General features: G+C 35.7%; 2 protein-coding genes across 3 annotated transcripts in view; one reads left to right on the forward strand and one right to left on the reverse strand.

Annotated features, from left to right (window-relative positions):
• Positions 1–2,722, reverse strand: part of Smc6 (structural maintenance of chromosomes 6) — a 71,909-nt gene extending 69,187 nt beyond the window's left edge. Inside the window, exon 1 of one of the 2 annotated variants that reach the window (XM_027937780.2) lies at positions 2,612–2,709. The gene's annotated coding sequence lies outside the window, so the exon portion shown is untranslated. Of the gene's footprint in view, positions 1–2,611 lie in introns of both variants that reach the window. The other variant, XM_071601354.1, reaches the window with a different exon arrangement.
• A 14-nt stretch (positions 2,723–2,736) lies between these two features.
• The window catches only part of Gen1 (GEN1 Holliday junction 5' flap endonuclease), a 29,468-nt gene continuing 14,364 nt past the window's right edge, over positions 2,737–17,840 (forward strand). Inside the window, exons 1-6 of the mRNA XM_027937910.3 lie at positions 2,737–3,321; positions 8,573–8,748; positions 9,484–9,670; positions 13,282–13,458; positions 14,963–15,073; positions 17,517–17,590. Of these exons, the coding sequence (XP_027793711.2) occupies positions 8,588–8,748; positions 9,484–9,670; positions 13,282–13,458; positions 14,963–15,073; positions 17,517–17,590 (710 nt within the window). The 5' untranslated portion in view covers positions 2,737–3,321; positions 8,573–8,587. The remainder of the gene's footprint in view (positions 3,322–8,572; positions 8,749–9,483; positions 9,671–13,281; positions 13,459–14,962; positions 15,074–17,516; positions 17,591–17,840) is intronic.

Consider the following 17,840-nt stretch of genomic DNA (forward strand, 5'->3'; position numbering starts at 1 on the left):
AAAACTTTGTTAAGTCCATTCACCAAAAATGCAAGATCAGCAAAACTGGGAAGTACTGTCCACATTTTAGGTAATAAAAATGTAAATACTCAGATTTGTATTTTGGAAATATCCCTATGGTCTCAATATGGGACAGAGGAACGGTAAAAATAACTAGATTTAGTGAGAATAACAGTGAGAAGAGACTACTTTCTAATATTATCATAAGCGGCTGAACAAAAACTTTGGCCAATATCAGGATGAAAGGAGATGCAACCAAAAGATTTAGAAAACTGGTTATAATTCCAGATGAGTAGAATTAACATTTGTTGAATAACTACGCCTCAGTTTTTGAGATACTTTATCTATTTAACTTTTTACATTCTTATAAATATTGCTCTTATTTTTACAAAAGGGGAAGTTAAGATTCGAAACAAAAGACCTGAACTTAAGTAGCTACAACATAGTTACAACTCATAAAAGGTTAACATATAGCTAAACTTAGCAGAGGTCCAAATCCAGGTTTGTCAAACCTGAAGTCCAATCTCTTCAATGGCAAGTTCCTTACTAGAATAAACAAAAGAGTTTGACAGCTTATTCACAGGCAATGAAACACTATTAATCTGTTCTTTATCTACTTGTTTATCCTTCATTAAAACTACCAAAATAATTTCATTATGATGTGCCAATCATGTTCTAATTAAAGTGAATCAAATTTTGGGCTTGCTTTATAAGATTTCAGTTTGTCTTTCATCTTCTCATTTAATGCTAAAAACCATTATAAGTAGATAGAAGGTTTGTCAAGGAGGGAGCATAAATAATAGATTTGTTTTGTTTGAAAACGGAGTTCGAAGAGCTCCTAGGATATTGAGAGTTCTGCAGGTCATAAAATATATTCAGCAGGTGGATTTGGGAGTGTACGGAAGAAACTATAGAAAGTAGCCTGAATTTGGTGAGGAAGGAAAGCATGCTGAGAAAAGATGTAATTCATTCAAGTAGTCAATCAAAAATGTGAACATTAATATAGACAAAGTAACTATTCTTGACCCTCTGCTAGCTGAACTTCAGGGTTTGTGTACATAAAACTGTGGCATTTGATGCCATCCTAAATTTGCTTTTATGGTAAAATTTTGAGTTACTTGTTAATTCCTGATAGTCAAGTACTTGTGAGCAGATTGGGGGGGGGGGGGGGGCAATGTGCTGTAGATTAAACCTAGAACCTCAGACATGCTAGGCAAACACAACCCATGAGCTACATCCCCAGGTAGCCAAGTGCATCTTTGATTTTAAAACTTTCTTTTAAAAACCAGTCAAGGTTTAGTCAAGTTTTACATAAAATTCCACAGACTAGGCACTCAGTAAAATAAACTTCTGAGGACTAAAACTTACTTTTTACTGTAACAATTTTAACATTCCGTTTGAAATTACTTTTTGCCAGAGTCAATACTAAATGTTTTTATACTAATAATAGATAACCATATATAAAGTTGTTTCTCCCCCATATGTAAATACAACTTTCACTGTTTTTCTCCCACCCCTCTCCCCATATTTAAGAATTGAGTTACAAACTGAAACTTAAGGTGGTATTGATCTGCTCAAAGTCACACAACTGTTTGTCTCAAACAAAAACATATTTTTAAGCAATATACCAGTCGTCTCCAAAATTTTGTACTTGCACTCACTCATCAAAAGAAATTCTGAATATGCATTCCAAAACTCATAATAACACAATTATGTTAGTCTGTACACTTCACATAGTAAGAGAATGAAATAGAGTAAATCTAAGTAAAAGTTCTAATATGTTCCCTCCCACCTCCTTGGAACTCTCTGCAGACCATTCTGCACATGCTACTGTCCATTATTAAAGCTACACAGCGGCCGTCTATTTCTTTTGACTACACCTTGCGGAATAGCTTGTCCTTTAACAGTGGCTCTTAATCTCCTACTCTTTAAATATACCCAGAATTACATATATAAAAAAAAAAAAACTCACACAACTTCTGTTTTCAGGCTTTAAGCGTCAAACAGTTGCTCTTTCTAGAAATCATCACAGAATCATCTCAAGCCCTAAAACTCCGACAGCCCTTCCTGTACCCTCAGGTCTTGTTTTCTGCAATTCCCAACCGGGATTCTTTTCTATTTAAATCCCACAAGACATTAAGGAAAAAGAAATGCCACCACAAAACCTTCCAACACCACAATTTGACTGGGATACACCCGGCGTTTTCCACGAGACCGGGCATCAACGGCAGCTCCCGCAGCCGCGAAGCTTGCTCACGTCCTTTAAACACACTCAAGCTGCAAGCTGCAGCCTGCGGGGTCCCACGGATTCGAGGCGCGAGTCCAGTTCCCTGCGGGACCTCACCCGTGACCGCCGACGCCCGGCCGCCCGGGGACGCGGAGGGCGGGCCCGGCGCAGACAGCCAAGTTTCCCGCGGCGGCGACCTGCGCCCTGAGGACAGGGCGCCACAATCCACTGCGCGCAGGGGGTCGCAGGCGCCGTCTGCGCCCACGGAGCGGCCCGGGAACTGCGGCCCCGCGGTGCCCCCGTGGACCGGGGGCCCACCGAGGGGCCAGGGGCGGGGGACGGGTCCCGGAGCCAGGAACGGAGAAGCGCGCGCCCGTACCCTACCTCCAACAAGTCGAAATCTCTCAAAGGGACCCAACCACCGGGGTTGTCGCGGCGCGACTGGGCGCGAATGCCACCGTGAGAGCGCCGCGGCCTCGGCTGGCCGCTGTTGGGCCGCCGAAAACCGCACGCCGGCCGCGGGAGAAGACAGTCGCTCCGCCGCCCCGGCGCCCACCGCGGGACGGTCCGCGCCTGCGCCCGCCCACCACCCCCTAGGACTCCTCCCGCGCCTGCGCGCTTTGGGCGTTTCGCGCCACTTGAGTCCAAGGGGAGAGGGCCGGAAGTATAAGCGGGCGGGCGGAGGAAGCTGGTCCGCACGCGCCACTCGGAGGCAGAAGCGGCGGCAGCGGCGCAGCGGGAGGTTTGCCTGGAAAAAAAAAGAAGATAGCTGGGCGCCGCACGCCGCAGGTCCACGCATGCGTCCGCGAGCCGGCTAAGGGCAGGAAGAAGCCGCCCCGGGCGACTCGGGCCCTGGGGAGGGACTAGCCATTTTCCGGAAGAGGCGGGCCGGCGGGCGAGGCGCTGAATTCGAAAGTGCTCGCTGGGGCTTTCCGCGGGCCGCGGCGCTGCTGTTTACTTTGGAAACGAATGAAGACTTTGTGTTTTTCCCTTTGAGAAAATCAGAAAGGTGGAAGCCGCCGTAGTTAGGCTTGGATCCATACTGGTAAATGACGAAGGGCTTCTTCCAGAACCCAGGTGGAAGGGTTGTCCGGGTAAGTCCCTTGGGACTGAGGAGAGGCTGACCTGATTCTTTCTCCGGCTCTTTTGAAAATCTGGGCCCGGAGCCGCGCCTCCTCCAAAACGCCTTCTGCGGCGCGCCTTGAAGGAGGTGGAAGGCGCGAGCCGAGCCCCCGAGCGCGATCCTGCCTTTACTTTGTGCCGGCGAGTGGGCTCTGGGCCCGCGCCACCGAGCTGCTGGGTCCCCTGTGCCCTCCTCCTGCCTCCAAGGAGTTCAAGGCTCTCTGTGGGCGAGACTACCCGCCTGCCTATAATGCACGCTTGTTCTCCTACGTTATCTTGAAAATAATTCTATAGGATTCACACAGGGCATTGGGGTTGTGTGGGTACAGTCCCCCACCCCCGCGCCCCCTGGAGTGTAAATCACGTCAACAGATAAGGCACCGATGGTTTCCTCGGCTTAGCTTTCCGCTCACTTCTCAACCCGAAGCTTATCCACCCCTTCAGTATGACACCTTCCCCGTGAATACGCAGACCTAAACAAGTAACCTACTTTGCAACACCCAAAATCTTTCCTTCCAGATGGGGAAAAAGATGGCATTTACCCGTCCCCATCTGATGTCCAACCTCCGGTTTCTAAAGAACCTTGTACTTGTGAAAGTAAATATGTGTTGTGGCCTTTGCCATGGATCAATGAAAAGTATCGTATAATCAACAAACTAAAATGTGGGGACAAATCGGCCCTGGTTGGTAACTCATGTGAAACATTCATGGAATCCCCTGCTTAGGTGTCACTTTCTTCAGGAAACCATGATGTCCAGGACTAGGTAGGGCACCTATTTCCTATAGACACAAATGGCTTGCTCGCCTTACCTCTGTGCCTGTACTGGTCACATTGTGGTATTGCCCTTTTTGTCTGCTGTCTCACTCTACCAAGATCATTAAATGCTTAATGCAGAACCTGAAGTTAAAGTTGTATCTATGCCACCCAGAAGCATTCCTGGTAAATAGTGGATACATTAAATTTTTGTTGATAACAAATCTGAGTTAGAGTAAGCCTTAAAGCTTGGCTTTTTCTTCATAAAAAAGGTGAAAAAAAATATTTTAAAAATGAGCATTAGTGAAATATGGTAAGTCCCATACAACACAATCTTGCACTGAAATAAAGTTTAAGCCATTTAATAATTTTTTTTGTGAAAATATAGTCATTTGAATGGATTTGAGGAATTATTCCCTGCTGCTTTTTTGTTAAACTTTCTAATTTTTTGCATCAAGTTGAAATAAATTAGAAAACTTGCTTTAATAAAATGCATGTTTTTGCATAAATCAGACCACTGACTTCTTTTTGTCTTTAAATTTGGTTCATTAATAGAATTAGCAAGGTACTGTGTATTTCTCACCTCATTCAGTTTTATAATTAACCAATAAAAACATTAGCTTTTAAGGAAGTTTTAGGAGCATAAATTGATTTATTGGTACCATATGGTTACATCAAAGGGTTGGTTTTTGTTTTAACTGAAGTGGATTCTTAATCCCTTTATTTATTTAAGTAAAAGTTTATGCTTTACCAAACAATAATTTCTGAAGTAGAATAATTTTTATTCCAAGCTACCAAAATTGGTTATGAGATTCAAAGGATATTAGAAACGTGAAATTAATCTAGTTGAGTAACTCTCATTTTGGAGAAAAACTAAATGTCTTTCCAAGGTCATACAAGTAATTGTGGTATATCCAAGGCCAAAATCTTAGGCTTTTTGTATTCCAAGTTCAGTGCTCTTTTCACTAAACTAAATAAACTGAAGAGATTCGTAAGATGTGTAGCTGTTTGCTGAGTGTTCTGATTTTGATACACACAAGGTGAGCTAAATAAAGTGAAGCCATTAGTAGGTTATAAAGTTATTTGCTATATTATCATTCTAACTTTCTTGGTTCGCTTATTTTTGTATCACACCTGTTCCTAAGAACTATAAATATGTTAGAAGGCTCATTTTTGTAGTATGCACTGTATGGTCAGGTTGGCATCAATCAAGTTATTACAAAGTGAAAGTTTTAAGTAGACACTCACCAAATCCCACACCACAAAAATTTCAAATTTTATCCAATTAAAAAATAAAAAGCATGGAAAAATTACACAGTCTTTAATGGATCAAGATGTAGTAATTTTAAATTTTACTTGATACTGATCTACTTTTAAGTAACCTTGTGTTGATTATCACCTCCTACAAGAACCATCGGTTTCTTTAGTGTAGTTCAGTATCTTAAAAGCTGTTGCTTCCTGTCTCTTTTTGGAATTTTATATGCTTTTTTAGTTTCTTGATCATTGCTATTTAATGTCACTTGGGAGAAATGACTGATAAAGAGAACATGTGATGAGTAGAAACAATAGATGATAGAAATTTTGGATTAACTGCTTAAAACAAGGTGTACTTTTACATAAATTTCATGCCATTTTTCCCTTTCAAAATTGAAATGTTCTTTTAATATCCTACTTTTATGAATGGTCTTTAAAAAGATCATGTATTTTTAAACTTCAGTTGTAGATATTTTGAAGCTAATTCTAAAATAGTGTTTTTTAAAAATGTATTGAGTAGTACTCGTGTAGTTTTACATTAATCCCTTTTGCATTTTATAACTGTCTAAAGATAGCCACCATTAAATGAAGAAAATTAACTTGTGATGCAAGGTCTTACTCATGAGGAAAGTCACTGTTCGTTGCCAGAAAGATGATGATTTAGGTTTTTAATCAGGATCAGACTAGCTAATGTGAGAAGAAGGATTGTGTGGGCATAGAGGATAGTGAAAAATGGAAGCAGAGAGACTAGTCAGAAGGCATACAGTTGTATGGAGACAAACTTATGGTGGAATCTAGATCTATGCATCCATGTGAACAAGTAGGCAATTAGAGGCTAGTCAGGAGCTCAGGGGACATGTCAGAGGATGTGGGATTATATTAGAGAAGATGAAGACGTTAAAGAAAAGTTCTAATTTTTGTCCAACCCCCAATCCTTTAGATATTGTTCCTTGGCATGGTCCTAATCTATAGTTTTTAGTTGAAAGTAGTGAATGCTATTAAATCTTACAATAAATCAAGAAGATCCAATAGAAATTCACTAGTGATAAACTTCTAAGGGAAAAAAAGGATTTATTGGAATGGGTCAGTCATATAAAGAAGTTAGCTTCTTTAAAAATGTCTCCTTGATTCCTATCATTTAGAGAAAAAAGTGAAAAACTGGCATATTCCATAGGAATTCTTTGCTTATGAAAGAAATGGGCTTTAGAAATTTTCAAATCCATTTCTGTAGATACATGGAAACTGTGGGATAAGGAACCAAAGTGGTTTAAAGGCTTTGAGATGGATTAAAGAACATAGTAATCAGGAAGAGTGACAATGAAAGACATTTTTCTAGAAAATGTCAAATAACTAAGGGAAAATGGAGAAGAGAACACTTTTTAGCACAGATAGTAGCTCAAATTTTACTTTCTGGAAACCAATGTAATTCTGTCATTTTTATGAGCAGTACTACAGTGAATATTGCTGTATATAATTCTGTATACATCTAAGCATATCTTAAAGTAGATATGTAGAGAGGTATGGCTAAATCAGAAGATAACTTGCATTGAAATTTTGACTACTAGAATCAAGATCACATTTAAAAGAAATAGGATCACTTATGATAACATTGCTTTATGAAGGAATTACCATTTCCTTCAGAGCCAGTATATTCCAGTATTCAATGTGAATCAAAAATGATAACAAAATTTATCAGCAAGAATTTCCCCCTCAGACTTTCTTAGTTTTATGTGTTCTGATGGTTAGTACTTTGAAAGTATTATTTCACTTCATCATAATACTTTAAAAAATATATTAGTCCCCATTCTTTCCTGAAATTTTCCCAATTAACTCTGAATCTATGTCACAGTAGAATGTCTATGACCAGTGGAGTTTTTTGATGTAGAGAATATTAGCATTAGATCATCATTAACTACTAAATGCTTTTTTGTGTTTCTGTATATTTTTCTTTGTAAATTGACAAATCTGCATATATTTGTGCACTTTTCATGAATATGAATGCACAGGCTAATACTCAGTGGTAATATGGCCACATCATAAAATAAAGATGCGGAAAAACAGGCTAAGTTACTGATAGCAACACTTAACAATATTTATTTTCTTTGCACCCATGAGCAATTTGAGAAAATCTACTTTTAAGATGCACTCTGTTAAAGATAATACAGTGATCTTTATTCACAAAGTTTCCACATACAGGTGAAGTCTGACCTTTAGACTTATGTGTTTTTGCCTTCTGCCTTTTTTTTTTTTTTCTGGAGGGAAGATAATAATCTGGATTGAATTTGCAGAGTCAGACTTAATCCTCATTGTGAGTGCTATATAATATCTTCATCAGATAATAACAAAGGAAAAGAAAAATGTGTTTAAAAAGGAAAGGTTGGCCTATAAAAAACAACAAAGCACAGAAGAACATTAGAGGTTAAAACAATTTTGTTTTTAAAATGTCCTATACTATACGTGGAAAGTTGTTCAGCATTATTTACTTTGAATAGTAGAACTATAGGTGATTTAAACTTTTAAGTTTTCAATTCTCCTCAATAAACATGTATCACCATGCAATTTAAAAGATATTATCCTTTAGCTGGGCATGTGTCACATGCCTGTTATCCCAGCAATTTGGGAGGCTGAGGCAGGATTGCAAGTTTGAGGCCAACCTTCAACTTAGTGAGAACCTGTCCAAAATAAAAAGGACTAGATGGGTAGTTCAGTGGTAGAACACAGCTGAATTTAGTCCCCAGTACTGGGGGGGGGGGGGGGGGGAGTGCAGTTTTTAAAAAGATAACTCCATATTCCTCCAACTCTCCATCTTGTTTGTTCTCCCCCCATTTTCCACCAAAATTTTCTTTCATTAACCCCCTTTGGTTTTTCTGTCCTTCTGTTGTTATCTTTTTCCACACTTGCTTCCTTTTTTCTTTTTGTTTGTTTTTCATTTTGATAGAGGACTGGTCCCATCCTCTTTTTACAGGATCTCTGCATTTTATTCCCATCTCTTCATTTGTAAGCTTCTAGAACAAAGATAGTTAAAACAACTTTTAAATATTTTTAATGTTTGAGGTGTTCTTAATTCATAAAAGGCTGAGGCTGACAAGTGAAAGAAATGAAAATAATCTTCTACACATTTTCCAGAACTCACTCAAAATATACTGTTTGAATTTATGTTCTGAACTTCTGTTTCCTTTAACAAATTTTTTTGTAAAATATATTTCAAATAACAGTAGATAATCAACAGAATGGGAGTGAATGACTTGTGGCAAATTTTGGAGCCTGTTAAGCAACACATCGACTTGCAGAGTCTTAGTGGGAAAACCATTGCAGTTGATTTGAGTCTCTGGGTGTGTGAGGCCCAGTCGGTCAAAAAAATGATTGGAACCGTCATGAAGCCACACCTCAGGTAAAATCAGAGTTCTTAAATGTGAATGTATATTTGTATAAAGTGTCTTCTTGGTATCTTGGCTTTATTTAAACTTAATTTTTTGTTGTTCTTTTATATTTTAAGAATTTAAAATATATTTAGCATATCTAAATCTGCCATTTTTATACTGATGATTTTTGAGATTTTAAAATATAGTAGTTCTAAATATGCCATTTTTATACTAACGACTCACAGATTTGTACCTCTTATTCTTTGAGCTTCAGACTCACATCTATCTCCCACGTAATCTATACTGTAGGATGTATCAGTTGCTAAAAGCCAGAATTTGGGGAACCATTATCTCCCCGTCTTACCTCTCACATCAGTGCATGAATAAGTCTTGACAGTTCTATTTTAAAATATGTTTCGTTTTCACAAACTTCGCTCAGTGTCCATATACACCACTTCAGTTCATGCCAAATTCTCTTATCTGTACAGCTGAAATAACACCTTCACTCGTTTCCCTTCCTCTGCTCTTGGTCTCCTCCTCCTAATCATTTTTCACATAGCAATGAGAATAGTAGTTAATCTCCCTCACATAAAAACATTCAGTTTTCTCCACTACATGTAAACTAACTCTTAGTAATGAAAATGTTACTGCACTTAATATTTTTGTTACTAGTCTTAGTGGTTTTGCCTTTGTGTTCATACAATTTTGACTTACACTGTCATTATACACTTATGGTTAATATATTACTAATTTATGTGTCTCAGGAACTTATTTTTTCGTATCTCATATTTAACACAAATGGATGTAAAACTGGTGTTTGTTACGGAAGGGGAACCACCAAAGCTGAAAGCTGACGTCATGAATAAGAGGAATCAGATTCGGTATGGACCTTCTGGAAAAGCATGGTCTCAGAAAACAGGGAGATCACATTTTAAGTCAGTCTTAAGAGAGGTAGGCATTCAGATTCGACTAAATAATCTGACTTTAATTAAAGAGTACATTTTACTCTAATAAACTTTGTAAACTTGAGTAATCATTAGCTATACTGTGAAGAGAAGACCTTTATATACAAAAAAAAAAAAAGAGTGTATATTTTAGAGTAAAACTGATCTGAACCCAAGTCCTGGCATTGGCATTTAGAAATTCTGAGAAATTAGAGAAAAATATATCTAAAGTAACAAATACATGGTAGGTAGGATCTTGAGTATCTTTTATAATATCTTCAGCATTTAAAGAATTCCCAAATACATGAGGTCTTGTTAATTCATACTTCTTTCATTCAAAATTCATCATAGTTCATATATAGATAGTTCATATATTTGGCTTCCCTTAGGGCTTGTAATTTTATAAAGTAATTATTGTTATTATAATGTATTATTTATACATTACTCCTAACATTGTTATAATTTATATTTTTATAAAAGTTAAGAAGGGTTTGGTGTGGTGATGCATGACTCTAATTCCAGAAACTCAGAGGGCTGAGGTGGAATATCACACATTCTAAGCCAGCTTCAGAAATTTAGTGAGACCTGTCTCAAAGAAAAAAATAAAAAAGTTGGGAATGTAACTCATTTATGAAGCATCCCTGGGTTCAAACCCTAGTACCCAAAAAACAGAAATAAAGAATGTGCCTAAAATATATTATGTTATATTCTAAAATATAATAAAAGGAAAATATTTTCTTTGTCTCTTTTTTAAAAATTTTTAGATGTTGATGGACCTTTATTTTATTGATTTATTTATATGCTGTGTTGAGAATAAAACCCAATGCCTCACACATTTTACGCAAGTGCTCTACCGCAGAGCCACAACTTTAGCCTCCTTGTCTCTTTTTGAATGTGTAATTTAAAAATTCATAGTAGTAGATTAAATAATTTTTATCATGGGCTTTTCATTTATCATACACGTAGTTTCCTGTTGCCATATTCTATTAAAAAATCATAATTTGTAGTGGTTGTACAACATACGTGAACCTGTGAATTGTTTGCATGATGTATCCATTGTTGCTTTTTAGTTGTTCTCCATTATACATGAAATTATGATGAGCATTTTTTTGTGTATGTAGCTTTCTCTTGTGATTTAGAATTTTAGATAAAAATTACCCAAAATGATTTGATAAACCAAAGTTTTAGAATAATTTTGTAGCTCTTGTCACATATTTTCTACCTGTACAAATGTAAGATAAACCATTTTGGTGCACTAACAAAAACAATGGATGTTGGCAGATTTTTCTTTGTACTCTGCAGAAGCAAAGGTTACACTTATTATGTATTGGACTTTTTGTGAAATCCTAAACGGAAACCCATCAAACAATAACTCACTGTGACCTTCTTTCCCGGGTCCGTGGTAACCACTATTACACTGTCTCTATGAATTTGCCTGTTATAGACACTTCTGTCCAGTTCATCTAAAAAGAAGGATACATTGTCCTTTCTGCCTGGCTTATTTCTGTCAGCACAATATTTTCATGGTTAACTTAAGCTGGCCACCTATTTTGAGTCTGTCTTTAAGTGAGGTCATCATGTCCTTTACTTACTTACCTCTTGAGGTTTTAATTTTACTTTTGTATAAGTCCTTTATATATTAAGCATATAAACTATATATTTGCTTTGGATTAATTTCCCTGTTTTTCTTTTCAGTTTTGGTTAAAAATTTCATTTATTTTAAAAGACATTGCATAAACTAAGTCATTTTTCTCCTCTTCTAAAATTTTGTCTATTATCTATTATGTGATTTTTTAAAAATAGTTTTTAATTAGTGAGTATTCCATCTTAACAACTGTCAGTAATTGAAGAAAGGTTTTGTACTGCATTTTAAATATCATGGTGCTCCAAGGCATTTTGTGTCAGTTCAGTATTGCTTGTCTTTTCATTTTTGTATTTTTGTACTCCTAGTTAGTAGGCAGGCCCTACATCTTTCTAATCCACTGCCTACATTTAGGTATGAGCATGAAAAGCACAAATAATTCATCCTCCTATACCAACTCCCCTACATGATAGAAGAACAGGGTAGGAAACAATTGCAGGCAGCCTCATTACTTCCTCTGTGCTGGTTCTTTGAAAAAAGTTGTAATGACAAATGGTACAAGAAGCTGCAGTGACTTTGCTTATTAGGAAAGGAGGCTTCTTATCAGTGTTTAAGGAGAAATAACACCTGTAATAAAATTTTCTCCCTAAAATTACCTGTCCAGATTCCTGAGAAGTAATTTTTTTTTAATTTTTTATTGTTGGTTGTTCAAAACATTACAAATTTCTTGACATATCATATTCCACACTTTGATTCAAGTGGGTTATAAACTCCCACCTTCACCCCATACACAGATTGCAGAATCACATCAGTTACACATCCATTGATTTACATATTGCCATACTAGTGTCTGTTGTGCTCCGCTGCCTTTCCCATCCTCCACCTGAGAAGTAATTTTTTTTCAACATAATATTTTGTCTTTTTGAATCTTATCTACCGTAGGTAACACCTGGCAGAAGTTTTTGGTATGTATGATAACATGAAAGTGATCAACAAGTCTAAACCAAAGGTGTTTATTCTGTCAGTCACTGGAAAATACAAGTCAAAATCTTCTTTTTTCCAGCATTCTAAGTATTCCCCAATACAGAGAGAATAATATAGGACAAAAAAGATGACCTAGTTCATATGGCTAACTGTAAACTACTCAGTTGGGTAGCTTAACCATAATCCAAAGAAAACTCACAATGGGTTATTTATGTATCACAAAATGATGTAATCATGCTGCCCAGACATTTGATTTTCTAGAAGTACACCAACAAATGACTCTATGGTTTCCCCACAATATGAGAGTTTCATAAATGAAAACGTTATTAAGTCTTCAAGCTAAAGTTGTGCACTAGGATCTTCGTCCCAAAAGCTCATACTGGGAGCTGGGGATATAGCTCAGTTGGTAGAGTGCTTGCCTCACATGCACAAGGTCCTGGGTTCAATCCCCAACACCACCAAAAAAACTAAAGCTCATATTGGTTTGACTATCATGTGAGAAAAGTTATTATAGTTCTATAGTTTACGTGTGTGAATCTTCATGTGATCCGTTTTTATTCAAAAATATTTTCAGAATTTGAAGATAGCATTGAACAAAAGACAAATACATATTACTTTGTAATTGACATTAAAAAATCTTAATTTTTATCACAAAAATATCTTAAATTAAGACAAAAGTAACTTATCACCAATCTTAAAAATTGGTCTATGTCATCTATGTCTCTACCCACTGTCTTATTCCCACATTATTTTGAAGCAAATGCCACCCATAATATTGTGTAATTCTCAGTATTTCAGTGCTATTTTCTAAAAGATAGCTCCTAAAACATGAAAAAACAGTAACAATATGATTTTTTTATTATCACACCTAGAAAAGTTATAGTGTTCCTTAAGAGGAAGTATCAATGTTCAAATTCCCAAGCATTTTTTTCAATTTAATTTTTAAAATACCTAAATTGCTACTATTAGTATTTGTAATGTAGTAAATTAAACACTGAAGAAACTAGCAGTAAAAATATATTTTTATTTCTCGCACCTGTTTTTTGCTTCAGTGCCTAGATATGCTAGAATGTCTAGGAGTCCCCTGGGTTCAGGCTGCTGGAGAAGCAGAAGCCATGTGTGCTCACCTCAATGCCAGTGGCCAGGTAGATGGCTGCCTTACCAACGATGGTGATGCTTTCCTCTATGGAGCCCAGACTGTCTACAGGAATTTCACTATAAGTACAAAGGTATTTGTTTTCTTTCTTTAGTGTTTGTTTTATAAGTTCGTTACCTTTTTAAAAGGGCTGATTAAATGAAATAATATATGTAAAATGCTTAATGTAATGCCTGGCATATAGCATTTGCTAAATAAAATGTTTACTGTTATTAAAAATATCTTTGCTATACATTTCAAAGAGTTAGAGGTTTTAAAATTTTTGGCATAAATAAATGATGATAAAATTTGAGGAAGTAGATATGATTAATTCAATTTAAACATTACAGATTATATACATGTATTGAAATGATTCTTAGTACCTCATACTTACGTACAATTTTTGCTTTTTATCAACTTAAAAATAAATTTTCAAAAAATTTTAAAAATTACGGCCACATAATTCTTTTTCTTTAAAATGTAGATTTTTCTACTAAAGGCTAGACTTTGTTTCACATGATTTAATTCTTAATCACTTTCAAGAAAATACCACAGAATTAGATGCGAAATACATCACTTTGACCCACATTTCCATTTTATTATTTCATCCTCAAAATGACCTCTAAATGTGCAGATAAGTAAATAAGGCAGGATGTTCATTGTAACATTGTTAATAATTACAAAAATTTAGCCAACAACCCAAATGTTCATTTATAGAAAGGGACTGGTTTAACAGTCATGGTCCTCAGCAGAGAATACTGCCAGTAGGCAATTTGTTTGCAATGATTCAGAATTAGGCAAGGGAGCCTATAAAGGCCATGGAAGCTAAACCTCCTGCCAAACAATCCTGTTATCCCTCCCAAAGTGCTAATAGTATTGCCACTGAGAAACACTGCCTCAGAATCCATATCAAATGTCATGCAGTCATTTAAAAGATATATATTATTGACATAAAAGATACCCAGGAAGATTGTTGAGATAAAATGTTACAAAATAGTATTTCATGGAATTCTACTTTTGCATAAAAATGTAGTTAATAATAAACGTTAGCATATATGTGTCAAAATGGTTTTTTGGAAGAATATGCACCAAGGTACTAATAATAATTAAGGCAATACAATTATAGGGAATGCTTATTTTCTACAATATGTATTATACACTATTTTTATAAACCAAAAGCAATAAAGAAGAAAACATAATTCACTATGGTTTATTTTTTAAACTGTTTTTGAAACAGCTATGACTTTATTTCTGTCTATTGAAGTGTCAGAGTCTATGAAGATTCTAGTCATCCAAATAATTTTTCTACTTAAATTTTAGGAATAGTTAAATTTTTAAAGGTAAACTACTGGGTGTGGTGGCACATGCTATAATCCCAGCAGCTTGGGAGGCTAAGGCAGGAGGATTACCAGTTCAAAACCAGCCTCTGCAACTTAGCAAGGATTTAAGCAACTTAGTGAGACCCTGTCTCAAAATAAAAAGGATTGGAACCCCCAAAAAAGAAAGAAAGAAAGGTAACTGACAAATTGGTTTTTGTAATCTTGTTTAGTGTGTAAACATTTACCTTTTGAAGATTGAACTAAATCTATTTTCTTTAGGATCCTCACATTGACTGTTACACAATGTCATCTATCAAGAGTAAACTAGGTTTGGACAGAGATGCTCTGGTTGGACTAGCAATACTTCTTGGCTGTGACTATCTTCCAAAGGCAAGCTGAAATTATGTTTACTTACTTTTATGTGTATCTTTTTGGTACCTTACGTGCTGTATTAATATCAATGTAATTATATAATTAAGAATCTAACTTGAAGTATTTAGGCATAACAAGCCATTCAATAACTAAAATAGTTGTTAAATATTTTGAACATCATCATTCCTATATTAAACCATGGTAGTAAATTGTCTTAAAAATCTTTCAAACACCATAAAGAGATAGCATCTTTGGTTTCAGATAGTGTTAAAGAGCCGACATATGACACTGACTGTTAGAAACCAGAATATAATAGCATGATAAATGGTATCACAGTTTGAATCTCAGTTAAACCATTACTCTAGATGGAGAGATTCACATTCAAGTTTGACAACCCTTATAAAAAAACAGTAATTGCTCTTTTATTATATCATGCCAATGCTACTTTCTGTCATTGTTTTTGTCAGTTTTTTTAGTTTTCAATATCCATTGTAGATTTCCAGTTGTACACATGCTCAGTGTTATTAATGTTGCTAAGCAACATGATTATTGAGGTAAGCCATTCATATTTCCATGCCACTCAGCATTGCACTAGGTTTTGTTCACTGAAACATTTAATTTATATCTTAGGATGTATAATATGGTACTCTGTAACAAATAAATATAATAGATAGGTAAGTGATAAATTAAGAATTATAAGAATAACCCGTTTTCTTAAATACTGTGCATAAAAATAAAAATGACAGGCGCTGTAGGTACTATATATTCACATCATTGTATCCCTACAAATCATCTCTATCCTGACAAAACCCTCATATTACCTCTATTCCTAAAAGAAGTACGAAGAAGAATGACCTTTTTTTTTTTTTTGCACCAAAGAGAAATGAAAAAACAGGAGAATAAAATAATTAACTTTGATTTCTAACATGTCTTCAGTGGCTATCTATAGGAATCAATGCCTTTTTAGGGTGGGGGGGACCAAGGATTGAACTTGGGCACTTGACCACTGAGCCACATCCCTAGTCCTATTATGTGTCTTATTAGAGACAAGTTCTCACAGAGTTGCTTAGCACTTCGCTAAATTGCTGAAGCTGGTTTTGAACTCCCAATCCTCCTGCCTCCACCTCCTGAGCCACTGGAATTGCAGGCATGCACCACCACACCCAGCCACTATGACTTTTTTTAAACTGGTAAAAGAAAGCAGAAGGAAAGACCTTTAAATACAACAAACCATTATTTTATTGTAAATCTTCTTAAATAAAAGATCCTATTTTCTTATATGTAATAATTAAAATCTAAAAATGGCTCAGTGTTGAATTCAACAAGTTTGAACTTAAAACTTAAACTCCCAGAAACCAGCTTTAGCTACAATGGTATTTACAATATGCAGCAAGCCTTAGCTAGTTTGACTTTCTGTATCCTTTGTAAACAAAGATGCTATCTCTTTATGGTGTCTTAAAGATTTTTAAGACAATGTACTACCATAATTTAATATAGGAAGTTCAAAATATCTAACAACTAGCATGCCAAAGTCATAGACTATTATAGAGATGGAACTGACTTCGAGGTAGCCTCTGCTATAGCATGGACTAGCTTTTTAGTAGCTGGATCTTGGGTATAGGTGGGTTGGCAGTCAGACAGATATTCAGGGTGCTCGGGTATTGGTCATTACCAACCAGTTTGTAAGTATTTTGAAACTGGTGTTCTATCTTAGTGCATAATGGACAAATAGCAGCCTTACTAATAGGAATATATTCATAAACTTTGATAGGAACCAAGAACCAATAGATTCAAACCAGAACTTGTGATGTGAATATGTTTGTGTGTATAATTTTTGTGCATTTGAAATTCACATTTTAATTTTATGAGGTTTTTAATAAACTTCAAACTTTTCTTCTTTTTTATGTTTCTGGGTCTTTAAATATTAAATGTTCATATAATTAAATAAACTAATTTTCCTGATTACAAATAGAATGTTAAGTTAAAAAAAAATAAAATTACTGAAACAATTAACATAGAAAGTGAAAGCCATCTAAAATTATGTTCTTTTCTTCCCTTTAAAAAAAAAAAAAAAAAAGAAATAGTAGGGCTGGGATTGTGGCTCAGCAGTAGAGCACTCGCCTAGCACGTGTGAGGCCCTGGGTTTGATCCTCAGCACCACATAAAAATAAAATAAAGATATTGTGTCCAACTACAACTTTAAAACAATACTATTAGTGGTTTGGAATATCATCTCAATTTTTTTGTTTAATAGTCTAATAATATAATTGCTAACAAATCTACATCATACATTATTTTGCAGTTAGGTTTCACATGTAACAATGTATCTTACATATTTTTCTATCATTACACAGAGTTCTCTTTTTGTTTCTTTCAGCTGCACAGTCTTCCATTGAAGAACTCACTACACTTTGTTTAGCTGGTTATTAACATTTGAATTTTTTGTTCCCCTTTCTGAAAGGGAGTCCCTGGAGTTGGAAAAGAGCAAGCATTGAAACTCATACAGATTTTGAAAGGTCAAAGTTTGCTTGAGAGGTAACTAAAAATAACTTTCTTGCAACATTGGACTTTGATTCTTGTCAAATTTAATAGTATCACAAACAGGACTATCCCTTCCAAAAAAAGGGTCTTTGTATTTTTAAATTGCTGTTTTCATTTAAAATAATTTATTTTTATTTATTCTAAAACTTTCCAAAGGGAAAATGAGAATACATGTCCTAAGTATATAAATATTTTAAAAGATATATTATTAGCTCACTAAACACTATTAGTACCATTTGAAATG

Source organism: Marmota flaviventris, chromosome 14 (genome assembly GCF_047511675.1).
Source record: "Marmota flaviventris isolate mMarFla1 chromosome 14, mMarFla1.hap1, whole genome shotgun sequence".
Taxonomy (NCBI): domain Eukaryota; kingdom Metazoa; phylum Chordata; class Mammalia; order Rodentia; family Sciuridae; genus Marmota; species Marmota flaviventris.